This window comes from Manacus candei, unplaced genomic scaffold, assembly GCF_025592945.1.
Source record: "Manacus candei isolate 608988 ecotype Guabito, Panama unplaced genomic scaffold, ASM2559294v1 h1tg000034l, whole genome shotgun sequence".
Taxonomy (NCBI): Eukaryota; Metazoa; Chordata; class Aves; order Passeriformes; family Pipridae; genus Manacus; species Manacus candei.
In genome coordinates, this window is record NW_026138082.1 from 14,244,343 (window position 1) to 14,258,322 (window position 13,980).

At 37.4% G+C, this 13,980-nt stretch overlaps 1 protein-coding gene across 7 annotated transcripts in view; it reads right to left on the reverse strand.

Annotated features, from left to right (window-relative positions):
- Positions 1–13,980, reverse strand: part of ARMC2 (armadillo repeat containing 2) — a 74,386-nt gene that overhangs the window by 18,557 nt on the left and 41,849 nt on the right. For all 7 annotated transcript variants that reach the window (XM_051792364.1, XM_051792358.1, XM_051792360.1 and 4 more), the window contains 3 exons: positions 4,398–4,719; positions 2,851–2,973; positions 884–997 (listed from right to left, as the gene is read on the reverse strand). In XM_051792364.1, coding sequence (XP_051648324.1) covers positions 884–997; positions 2,851–2,973; positions 4,398–4,719 — 559 coding nt within the window. The remainder of the gene's footprint in view (positions 1–883; positions 998–2,850; positions 2,974–4,397; positions 4,720–13,980) is intronic.

The following is a 13,980-nucleotide window of genomic DNA, read 5'->3' on the forward strand; positions in this document are numbered from 1 at the left end:
GTCTCGCAGCGCTTGCTGACACTGGGGACACTGTGGAGGCAACCCCAGCAAGGGAGTCAGTCTTGCCTAAAGGAGAGGCAGCCTCTCAGCTCTTCCTGAGCTTGGCACACCGTCCACAGCCTCTCCCAGCTGGAAAATTCAGTCCTTTGACTGAGACAGTTCACCAGCAACCAGCTACTAAGTGTCAGTTCTCCCTTTACCTCCAAAAATGGTGCTTTGTCCACACTTGATATAAAGGGTTGCATATTGTGGTGTATCACCTCGCTTTCAGCGCTGACAGGTAGATACCAAGAAAATTTACAGTGAACTGGTGTCTAATTAAACTGATGACACACCCTCTGTGGATAGCAAGGAGTTGCCATTTTTCCCAAAGCTCTTTAGATACCCAAAGCAAAAGGACTTGAGAAGACTTGTATCCTACTTCACCCAGAGGCAAACAGGAGCTCTCTTTGTTGAGGCATCTTACAAAGTGCTAACTAACTGCTGAACATGGTATCAAAAATATGTGATTATGAACCTAAATGAGAATTTAGTCAGATTTTCATTTTATATCATACCACTACTAACCTGTAGGATTTGGAAAGCTTGATGAGCGAAGGGAAATTTCAAAATTTGAATCTTTAGGAAAAACAGAGGTTTTGTAGTATTTACCTTTGTGAAAGCACCATAGTGTATTTTGCTAATCCAATATTTCCATTTTAATGAAACTGAAATAAAATGGTGTTTATAATGACTATTATTGGATTCTAATGTTTGCCTAATTTGCAAAACATCAGGGAAGATTGCTTCTACCCTTTAACTGAGACAGCTTATTAACAATCTTTTCTTTTCAGAACCATGGACATTTAAAAACAGGAGTCGTACAAATGCAAAAGCAACTCACTCTTTTTCTGCATGATGAAGTCACAGACCTCATGATACTGGGAAAGATTGCCAAAGACTCTGACAGCCTCCACAACTCCATCCATATTGTTGCTCATTAACAGCTTCAAAAGCACTATTGGTTTGCAGAGAAATGAAACAAAAACAATTACCTGTATATCACAAATACGTGCTTGGCTTCTTATCAATGAGTATCAGAAGCAAGCAGCAACAGCAACAAATATAAGAAATTTCTTATATTTAAGAAATATACAGTTGTCTGTCTGGTGGCAGTGAAGGGGGTGAGCTGATGGTAGAGTGAGAACTAAATTGTGTAGGGTTTTGAAGATGAGACAAAGAGCTCCAATATGGGGCTAAATGCAAAGGAATAAACAGTTATGGACACAGTCCAAGCACAGTTGTAATAATGGGAGCCAGGTTTGCTATGCATTTTTGAGTGGGCTCATGTGGAAATCCAGCAAGACATAATTAAAAAAAAGTTGTAATATATAAGAGAATTGATTCAGATCCTGAACGGATGGTCTTATAGTGGGATGTCTCCTAAAACTCAAATTATTTTCTGACATTAGCTCTCTTTTCTCTCATTCCTGCTATAACAAGGAAGCACATTTTCTCTCAGCAGCTACTTAATATTGTCTCAATCCGAAGCATTCACTTCCTTGCTGCTTTCCTGCTTAGCAGCTTAATATATGATTAGTGTGTAACTTCAGCAGCAGAATGAGAACTCCAACATTTCATAGGAAGAACTATCATCATGGGGGGGTTTGTTGCATGGCAAAGGAGCGATGTTACAGAAGTTACATTTATCAGTCTTCTGTATGACACAAACCACTGAAATCAGTCCATCATATACAGGATTTAAATAAGTCAACCCTTAACGCTTCTACCACAGAAAAGTGAAGGAAATAAATATAGAGTAGAGGTTGGCTTAGTTCCCATTACTTCTGTCTCTGAATGTTGCAATACTGAACATGTCTTGAACTTGTCTTAAAGAAACATCTGAAATTATTATTTTTTGTCTTTGGGAACCACCACTTGTATCAGTAAATATTCTCAAAATGTCTCCTGGAGGAGGAAGCCTGCTGGTCTTCCATCAAAGGGTTCTCTTTCCTCAGTTCAGGCAGAGGAAAGGTGATGGCACTAGTTTCACATGCTAACGACCAAAACAGAAGAGGGAGAGCAAATGGGACAGGCAGAGAAGTAATTTGTTTCCACATTTTCCAACCAGCAGTAAGAGGCAGCTGGCTTATAGGTGACAAAATGAGTCATGACAGAACAGCAGAACTGTTACCTCTACCAGTCAGGACACTAGGTTGACAGCCAGGATATTTTTTCCTACTCCTCGTTCTACCTGTTGTGCAAACTTCAGGTTCTGTCTCTCCCCCATGCCTTGTCTATTTAGACAGAAAGATATGCAAGACATAAACTCTACCTTTTGCACAACATTAACACACTGAGACCCAGAACTCAGTTGCAGTTCCTACACATCACTAAATTATTGCTGTCCATACTGTCAGGGGGGAGAGAATCCCCCAATACAACACTGCCAATGGATTTATAAGCCAGAAAGTGACAGAAATCAGATTTTGCAGGTACAGAAAGTATCGAGAAGAAAAAAAAAAAATCTTACTGTACCCTGATGAGAAGTAAAAAGCCACATGATTATTTTGACTCAGGTATATGGATTTTTAACAAATCTAGCAAAAATTGCTACACAGAAAACAATATGGTAAATTCCTTTGGGGAGTCAAGGAAGGGGTTTTGTCAACAACTCAGCTACTTTCATATAAGTCACAGAATTACTTTCCAAAAGAATCAGAAATCATTATGGGAAGAATTTAGCCCTATGAGCTTTATATTCCTACAATATGATACCACAAACACTATCAGTGTCTTTACTTTCTGTTATGTCAAAATATTTTCACTTTCTAAAAGCTATACAAAAAGTAGTATTTTAAAAGTCCTTACTTTCAGCAATGTGCAGCTTCTTGTCTTGAACCACAGAACTCTCCACTTGGTAGTAGGACAAATTGTTGATTGTTGTGGCAGCATTGATGACCAGCTCTTCACAGTCATCGATGGACTTGTATTCTGAGAGTCAAAACCCACAAAATATATGTAGATTCACACGCACATGATTCTGACTTAGGAGTGCATTAGATCTCAAAAGCAAACTGAGTAATAGTTTACATGGCCACTATTATAGTCAACTATTCTGTTTTTCAGGAACATGGTAGAAGCTAACAGGAACACCCGATCCAAAAATGGCAATACAAAGTCACTCTTTACAACTATCAATTTAGAGAAATCATTGTGATTAAGGAAACAATTTAAAATCTAGTTAGTTAAGGCATTTACAGAACCTATTTGCTATTTGAAGATGGCACTGAGGAGAATCCACATGCAGAAATAGGGCTATGGGACAGACACAGAAATACCAAGGACTATTACACTGAAATGTTAGGTACCTTGAAAAAAAAAATTGGATAAAAAATCTTTAACAATATTTGAAAGATTCTCTTAGAGTTCCTGACAGAATGTTAACCAGCGTAAAATCCCATCTGTAAGTCTGAAAGTTGTGTATACCGATTTATCTGAGGTTTCTGGCCTCAGAAACCAAGAGTGAAGGAAATAAAAGAGGGGAGAGAGAACATTTTGTAGTAAACTGACTGATGTAGTAAACTGAGTGCTCAAGAAGAGGGGAGGCTAGCAGAGAGAAGCTTTGAAGCTCAAAAGCATTTACACAATGATTAAGACATTGAGACAGTTTCAACCCATGAGAGAGAATACAGTTGTGAGTTTGCCTTCTCTAATCCCCCATGACTATAAGATAGTGTATAATCAGGTTGATTGTCTTAACATATTTAATGTTCTCATCACAGAGTAAAATACACTGAGCCGTCTGAGATGTATCTTCTCAGTGCTAAACTCTGTTACAGGGACAACAAACCCAGTCCTACTCTGTAATTAGATTTACAAAGGGATCGGTAAGTGGTAAAGGAACTACGGTCCTAAGCCTCCACTTGGCAGGAGAGGGACACGCTCTTCCATCCAAAAGAGCTAAAAGGTTGGAAAAAGAAGAAAAAAATATGAGAAATTTCTTTGAGCAGGCTGAAAGTTATGGGCGCAGAGAACAAAAAGAATACTTAATTGAGAACAGTCACAAAAAATGCAAACCTTAAAAAAAATATCACCACCAAACACATCTATGTAGCACCTGACAAGAACAAACTTCCCTTATACATGAACTCTCAGTGAGATGTGTTTAAAATAAAATTTGTTTTCTTACCCTAATGATCATATCTGCAAATCTAATCACTGAATTAAACACTTCGACAACATCTTTCCCCAGATACTGAAAACTCTGTATCAAAGCAGCAATGCATTCACTGTCTCAAACAGGCCTTCTATGTATGAATATCAGCAAATTGACTTTGGTTTTTTTTGCAATGAAAAATCCTGAACTCTCATTATAGGCTGAAGGAAGATAACAAACACAACGTAGATTTTATTACCTAGTACGGTAACGAGTAATTCAACAACACGATGAGCAGCTGCCAGGGTGGCTCCTACGCTGGGATGAATTGAGAGATTGGCCAGCACTCTTATCAGTTTTATCATAACATCTTCTGCTTCTGAAGGATGCTTTAGGTGGTTTTTTCCTTTTCCTTCTCTATCATGGTACCATGTCTGTGCATTCAAATCAAGTTCGTAGTAGGTTTGGAATAATGATGTCAAGGTGTTAATGCTTTCCTTTTCTTTAAAAAATTGCTCACGGGCCTGGTTATTCTTTGCTGTTAAATTACCAAGAATGAAGACGATACGGACAACTAAATCCTGCAGTAAAATAAATAAACAAACCATATTACATGGAAAACATCAGAAGGTATGAGCTGCTTAAAACGATAATACTTTATTTGCTTCACAATTCAGGTAATAGCACATCCAGAATGACTGAAGAATTCCAGATACAGCACCTAGAAATAATTTTTTATGCTACCGTTTTCATAACCCAAATCACATAAGAAATCAAAAATGTCTGAGAGAACTAGGATAGCATTGGGGTAATTACTAATGGGATATACTTAGTATAGGTCATCTATTTTTACCAAGCCCACAGTAATCTTAAAACGTCTTAAAACAGCACTTTACATAACTAGAACAATCATATGGACTAGAGCTTACTAATCTTTCAAGTGTCAGCTGTGATGGGCAAAGACCACAACCTTTCCTCCTCTGGGCCTGGCAATGATTGCAGAGGTTAAACTCCGTTCCACTGAGTTATTACTGTTAAAGCCATGTTAGATCTTACTCATTTCATAGTTAATTTCAATTGCTTACAGATAGCCAGATTATTTGTTCCAGATTTTTACCAGAAATGTAATCTAAGTTGACTGGTCTGTTATTCTCCAGTTCCTCCTGTTTCTTCTTTTAAAAACAAGCGCCCTACAACCTTGAAATTCTATACAATTTTTCAAGAATCCCAGTGATCGGAATCACCTTTCTGTCCTTTTGTAAACACCAAAGGTAAATTGCATCAGGCCTAGCTGTTTTGAAGACATTTAAATATGCTCCAGCTCATTTTTTAGTGATAAATGAACTTAGGCTGAAGTACAGATTATTCATTTGGTCATACTTAACCCTTTCAAAAAAGAAGTAAAAAAAGGCATTCCGCAAAAAAAAGCACTTCACTATTCACAGTGACATCTGTCAATAATGCTCACGTTCTTCTGAACACTAGAGCAATTATTTCCTTATTGTCTCCTTACTCTACTATAAAAAGTTTTCTTGTTTCTTTTTATGTCCCTTTTTGGTTGCATCTCATTTTGTGGTTTTTTTTTTCTGTTTTGATTTTTTGTGCTCTTCCTACCCTTTTATTCTTATCATTGCTAAGTGATAAGTATTTTTATAAAGTATCTCGAGATCTCATGATTTAACCAAGTTGCTCTCTTAAAGCACTTTCTAGCCTGATCTTCAGTGGGACAGGGAATTGTACATACTGAGATAAAGCCTTTCTGTGGCAAGACTAGTGGATCCTAACTGAATGGCATTTAACAACATACCCATCTTTTTCTTACCCAGCATTATGAGACAAGAAAAAAAAAATTCTGAAAGTCTGAAGTGACCCAAGTTTAAACTAATTAAAACATTTACCTCTGTCACTTGCATCAAAACCTACTCATTTCCAAAAAGAAAAATCTGTAGCTTTATCTTAACAGTGCAGGTAAAGTAACAGCATTTCTTCAAGTATATCAGGGCCATCTACCCTTACAGATGCACTTGCACTAACCTAGAATTTTGCTAAACAATTTACATGCTGTTTTTCTTCAAATATCTGAATTATATTTACACATATTCTAACCCTCCCTAGTATTAATAATGTAAGTTAACCAGGTACTGTTGAACTCTGTTGAAGTATACATACTAATACTGAAGGAAAAAAAGATGTGTAAGCAGCAAGTCCTTCTTTCCTACAGGCCTTCACCAGTAAGTTCCAGGTTTTAAGCCTCTGCCACAAGACATTGTCAATAACATCCTCTCGGGAACATGAGTGCTATCATCGTACATGAGAAGCAGCAGTCTCCTAAGTGAGGAAAAGGTTCTCACATCCATATATTTAATTTTAGTATCACTCTGTAGGACCTGCTTCCACTTTTTTTAACTAGGCATCATATTTTTTGCTAGCATCTAAATGTCATCAAGACAAATTTTTATGAGCATTCTTACTGACTAACCACTAAGAGCTTTCACCTTTGCTGGCATAACACCCAATTCACATAGGCTGTAAAAATTTGAAACAAACAACTGATGAATCAGAAGAGAGAACTGAAAAAAGCAGGCAGTCTAGTTTGACTCGTTTATATTGACTTTCTAATTTTGGTCAAAATGGTATCAGCCCAGCAACAGCTCTGCCCAATCAGGAAACAGACAAACAGGTACCGCAAAGCAATCAACTGATATTTTGAGAAGTGTGATCTCAGCTGTGCTTTCCACCTACAGCCGAGCAAAACAAACTTATAAAACACTTCTTTTTTAGCCAAGCATATCCGGTTTTAATAGAATAGTATCGAAGATTCATTATCTTCCAGTGAAAATTTAACTAACAGAGTCAAAGAGGAAAGCTGGTATTGACTTCTCCCAACTAGTACAAAGCTCAAGGGTTTGTATTATTTTTGGCTATATTTTTTTAAATGCTCATGGGTAAGCACTGCAAGAGTAAAAAACACATCTCAAAATTTCTGTGTAAAAAGTACATGCAAAGTTGAATGACATTTTGAAACTGCTTGCAAGACTAAACCTGTGCAAGGCCCATGAGCCTTTTTGTACACAGAAAAAAAAAAAACATAAGTGAGATTACTATGCATCTCCACATTTTTTGAGTATTAACTGCATATGGAATTTCAGACATTCTTGCACACTTACAGAAAAATTACATTTATCAGATCAGTTTATATAATATGGAGGTTTTAACATGCATCACACTAAAGATAAATTAAAGACAGGAATTACAGTCAGTTATTTCATCTTTTTAGAGTGAGGCATTCATGTGAGACATGGTGTCCACAGAGTACCCAAACCTGAGTGGAAGGCTATATATGAGATTACACAGCTTCACTTATACAAACAAATTGGAAGAAAAAAATCAATAAAAACTTGAGAAGATGGTCTCTTTTTTTGCTGCTATCTGTGAATAAACTATGATATTTTTGTTTTTAAGGTGGTAGTGGCACCACATACTCCATCAGCATTTAACTGTTATTCTTCTGGCAACTGGAACATTCACATTTGATCACAGATATGAAAGATTTCTTCACTTATCTACTTGTAAAAATGTATTCCTTGCACTGCCCTAGTAGCAAAGGTACCTCATGTACTTACTGAGTCACAGAACTTGACAACAGTTTATCTTGGCAATTAAAGTATACCTGCCTTTCAGTGTAAAGCCTGATGAACAGATGTACAAACAGTACAGGCTTACTTATCAGTAGGAAAGGAAAGCAAATTAGGTCAATAGTTTCTAACTAAAACAAGATAAATAAGGAAGGGGAGTCCATTCCAGAGTCTGTGCATGCTGGCCAAGTACCTGTTGTTACTTTATTTGATGCCTGCACCCTCAGAAGGGGAGGGATAGTACAAAATAAAAGGTCAGATGCCAGCAGCTGTGTTCCTATTGAATCATCAACTGTAAATGAAATGTGCTTTCCATGTTACACAAACTTCAGTGGAGTTAGTCAAAATTCTACCATCTGCCCTGCTTCTCATTCAAATCTAATTTACACTTCACTTCCAAATTCGTATTTCTGCTTTATTATGCACCTTGGAAAGAAAATCTGGGAGTTCTCTTTGCAAGGTCTGATAATCTACTTACAGACAAAATTGCAGTAGTTACACCATCCTGGAGCTAATCTCTTGCAAACACAGTATGGATTCATCTTGAAGTGAAAGTTCTTGTTCAAACCCAGAAATAACAACTGACACAAAATGAAACTCAATTTAAAGAGAAAAAAAAAAAGGCTGGAGGAGGAGGGGGGGAATGTGCTTAGAATGGTGTAGAATAACCTGGAAGTATCAAAAGCAAAAAAAGTTCTTGACTGAGGAATGTGAAATAAAGAGCAGAGAGGAGAAGCTTTGCCATAGTGATAGCAGGGAGTACTTTGTCAGTAAAAAGGGAACCCCCTTCCCCCCACATATGACTATATGGATGTATTTGATAAGGAGAGGCCATTAGAAGTATGTAATAATACTTCTGTGTATCCACATCACAGGATCCTACCCGATAATTTCTACACCCCGAAATATGATCTGTTAAGCTAAACTTTTCAGAAAAGGATTCATTTGCACTTAGTGACTTTTAGCAACTCATGTTCTTGGTTTGTTTGTGGACACCTGGAGATCTGAGAAAGGCAACAAAAAAAAGCAAGCACGGTGTCACCAGAACAACATTTGATGAAAGGCAGTGTACGTTCTCTAAAAAATACAGGAGGAAAATCTTATATTTTTGCTCTTTAATGGTCAATTACTATATTACCTTTTTTAACTGTTCTAGGCACTATTATAATGTTGGGCTAGATGAAGAAGGAATACAACTAAAAATATGTATTTGTAAATGCAGGAGAAAAGAACCAAATTATCAAGGCAAGTTCTTTGTAGGGTTACCTTGACAAGCACTTCAGCAGAAGTGATGGCATAAACAGCACTCAATCTCCTTTCCACTCACAATTTATTTTCTCACCTATTGTTTCCTCAGTATTTGTGATCAAGGAAGTATTTGTGTGGCTGTTCAACAAACTAGACTGGAAAGCAATGCAGATGATAAGAAAGGACTGGGATTCTTTTTTTTTGGTTGTAAAGCTATTGGAAGCTGGGTCAGTTCTCTGACATGATGTATGGTGCTGTCACACAAACTGTCCTCAGACCAAATGAGGGACGGCACAGTGGGAAAAGGTGAGTAACCAAAACACAAAGAACACTTAGGTCAGCACTGATGACCATTTCTTTAGAAGCAAGCAATAAAGAAACACACCACTGCCCCCAATAACAAATCAGACTGTGATGTCACTGAGCAGAGTATCAATAACACTCTCAAGGCACATAAAAGGCAAACATGTATATCTAAACCAAACAGAGCTGCAATATTACACCATATTGTGAAGAGCCTGTGATTGCCTCTGGGTATTACATGACTTATATTATATGACTGACTGAAATAAGTTCCTGGGAGCTCATCACAGCCAAAATACCAGACAGAAAGACCAGTCACTGCACGCAGATATGCCTTTGCCTAATAAATAAAGCCAAAACAAAGTGGGAAAATTCCCTGCAGTTACAGGCCTCATCTGTGACAACCTTCCCCACTGCAGGAATCCTAAGAGCCAAAAGGGCATTCAAACAGCCTGAAATGAGTGGGGATATCTTGGGGGGAGTGGTGACAAGAACTAGTCTCACAAGCAGAAGCCTGCTTGCTCACAGAGGACCACAAACTGATTTGGGACCCACTACCTGGTAGTTGCATTTGGAAAGAAAGCTGGGCAGATCCAGGCACAGTGAACCCGATAAATGTGGACATATCCTTAGAGAGGACAATACGGCAACACCAATCTATTCTTCATTTAATAAATTGTTTCTGACAAACTGATTGTTAAATCAAACAGCAGTGTGCAAATTACAACAGAAAATCAGTCCAGTTCTTCTAACTGATGCAAGAGACGCAAAAATAATAACAAATCTTTTCAAACACATCAGGACCAGGAAGTTTGTCAGAATCTGCAGAACTAATTGATGATCAGGATAAAACAGAAGCGCTCAGAGAAGAAAATGTCATTGCACAGAAGCTAAATGAGTTCTTTGCATTGATTCATGCCCACTCTGAAAGCAATTAGGGACATCTCAATGCTACAGCCTTCTTCAGGAAAGACTCATCAGAGGATCTGTCCAAAAACTCAAGCAACCACAATCGTTAAAGATTTTAAGGAACAAACTGACAAAATAAAGAGTAACATATCACCAGGACTGGATAATTACCCAACAGTTCTAAAAGAACTAATTAATGAAATAGTTTAATTACTAACAGCAATTTGCAACCTCCTGAAACTGCTTCTATGCTTAAGAACTGGAAGGGTAACACACACGAAAACATCCCAAGTGAGATTCCAGCCTGGTGTGTGGAGTAGATAAATTAATACAAGACCACAAAAGAAGAACAAAAAAATTTGTGGACAGCCAGATAAACACAATCAGCTTTAAGGTTTCTAAGACCCATCTGAGATCACCATGGGACTTTCCAGGAGACTTTTAACAGTCACTTACCAAAATCCTAGCAAAACTAAGGACTCACACTGGAAGGGAAAATGTCTTGGTACAGATAAATTATTAGACAATGGAAAACAGGGTAAATTAGTAGTTCCTGCAATGGAGGAAGATGACCAGTGGAATTACAGTGTGTTCTGTGCTGGGATCTGTTGTGTTCAACTTGTCCATAAACAACATAGAAAAGTGGGTGGCAGCAGTGATATGGGAGAGTTTCCTGACTTCACTATGATATTCAAAGTAGCAAAGATGAAGGCTGACCAAAGAGCAGAAAAAGGATTTGTAGTCAACTGGTAATAAAATATGCACAAATTTAAATGCAGATGAACATGAAATGATGTATGGAAAAAAACCAGAGCAAACATACCTTCATGTATAAAATTACTGCCTTTGAACCAACCATAACCACCTGGACAGCAATCCTGGGGTTAATGACAGATTCTTCATGGGAGTTCAATGCTCACGGGAGGTCAAGAAAGCAAATAAAATATTAGGAATTATTGGGAAATAAATTTATGCAGGCATGCAAATCTATGACATGGCCACATCTTAACTGCCATGTTCTGGTTTCCTCAAAAAAAGAGACAGGAATCAGGATTGTAAAATGCCCTGAGAAAAGCAACATGGATACACAATGGTATGGAATAGTCTCTATATCAGAAAGGTCTAAGAAAGGACTCTTCAGCATGAAGAAGAGATAACTCAAAGAAGATATGATAAAGGTCTAGAAAGCCAAGGGAGGTGTGAAATGAACAATGGGCTTAAATATTCACTGCCTTTTCAAAACAAGAACCAGAAGGTATCAAATAAAGATAGTTAAGCAAACAAAAGGAATTACTTGCTATGGCAACTCCTTGCCAGTAGACCTTTAACATATTTATATGGGGTAGAGAAGAGACTCTAGAATTTCACAGAATAAAAACCAACTGAGGTTTATTTCATACACAGCTGGCTGAGGATGTTTTCAAACTGGAAAGAGCTGGAGGTCTGGTAAGTATACACAGGGAGTATCACACATGCTTGTATTTATTGTTCTCTAGACATCTTTCACCATTGCCGAGTACAAACAGTAGACTGGATGAACTGTTCATGTGATCCAATGTGATTATTATTTTGCTGAATGGGCAATTACTGCATCCAGTGATGTCAGATTCTTAAACAAATGTTTCCTAATTTAAAAAGTTGGATACTTTGAAGTATAAAGGGATTTTGTTATACAACAGGCACAAGATCGCTTCGATACAAATTTTAGTATCACACCCTGTGTTTGTGCACTTAGGATTGAAAATAGATTCCTAACTGATAAAACATTACACAGGAGCTGGCAGGGCCCCAAAAGGGCACCTAAGCTCAGATAGTGCCTGCAGTATTGACAGAAGCTACTGCCCTATTTAGGCAATGTGCCTGTTCCAAAAGCATGGCCTTCTTGTGACTTATGACAATAACCACAGCCTGAGGAAGTCACCTTTTATATAGTTTATCTGAAAACTTTAGAGATGATAATGATGTGAGAAAGCGGAAGAGCATCTTGCTAAAAGATTTCTCAAGATGGGCAAAAGTCTACAATGCTGACTAGAAAAGAAGTGTGAAAGCTCATCCTGCAAGACAAGCTCTACGAGAATACTTCTGACAGCTTTCACAGCATGTGGCAGCCACCAAAGATTTTTTTTGTTATTCCACACAAGTAAGCTCCAAAGCCAACCACAAACACATATTTCATATGTGTACAAAAGCACCATTGAATTCCCCAGTTCTACCTTGCAGATCCAGCTTTGCAATTTTCTGTATTCCTTACCTAAGACTATGACACATGGAATTTAGCAAGTCTCGCTAACTCAATATCTCCAAAAGCCTTTCCCATAGAGCTAAATCACTACTCTTCCATTCCATCTGATTCTTTCACCCAAGAGAGAAAACAAGCTGAGAAAAAAAAGAGCTGAAACTGCAGTGTAGTGAGAAGAATAGAGACTATCTGGGTGGCATCTGTGGAATTCAGTCTATGGTGAGGGTGCAAATCATTAATCCTATTTCCGGTGCTCACATTTTTACTTTCACGATACTTAATACTTATTTTTAAAGTCACAGTTATGAAAGCACCTGAGAAAGTCTGAATGCTATTTTTCTTCTATTTTTTTCCACTGTATGTCTCTAGCTGCCATAACAGCCAGTAAAAAAAACTGATATCACAAACTTTACAACTTGAAAATTCAGAAAACATTCACATACTTCCTTTCTTCACATATCAGCTTTTGGTCCTGAGTGAGGACTTTTAATGCTTTGTGTTAATAATGATGATTTTATCCTCTTCTTTGCTTCTTCCCCTCGCAGACAATTTTACTCACACTGCTGTTACTTGATTTCTTTTCAACACATACCAATTCACGCTATAAGTCACTAGCTGTCAGCATTTTAAAACAAAGATTAGCAGTGCCAACTACACCTCAGGAAAAACATTTGCACTCCTCACAGCTCAAGTGTTTATTATACACTACAGAAAAAGTGGTGCATTACATTATCTATATCCCTTTTTCTTCTTTCTGCAGGGCTTCACTAAGCTGGCAACTGACAATTGCATGCTTGTTTCAAAACTGCAGTAAGAAATAATTATTCTGAAAGTGCTGCATATATAATCATCACAACATAACAGCTAAGTTTTTTAAATACACAAGCTATTTCTTTACTAATTTGTATTTTAATAAAATAACTGACAATTTAACACAAAAAGCAATGTTAATCTAGTGAACAAAGATGTATTTCAGGACCACTTAACAAAGCAGACAAGCAAGAACTACCTAACAACAAAGAATTTGAAGGTATGTATGAGCCTATAATTTGTTATGACACAAAGCTATTACCTCAGGAGCCTAGAAAAGTTCCTCTTAAAATTACAGATTAAGAATTGGGAGGAAGATGTTACTTAAACTCCTTATTCCCAGTTCCATAATTGGTTGCACTTTTAATACAGTGGTCACAAGGAAGAATAACTGTAAGTCTAGGAAAATATCATGCCTTTGATATTTCTCATGTTATTTACATAGCATTTATATAGCATTTTACTAAAGTGTCTCTGAAGACTATAAAATGCAAGAGCAGCCTGAATGTAGAAATACTCAGATATGCTGCAGAAGTAGTAATCAGCAGACATTTAGAAACAACTTCATCTTTGTTCCTCTTCCATGTGTATTATCACAGAAAACAGGGATGCAGGTAAACAGGAAAGGGAGCAATCATTTTTTTATTTGGCAGGAGAAAGAACGGATTGTTCAGCATAGCCAATCTGGTTACCTTCCT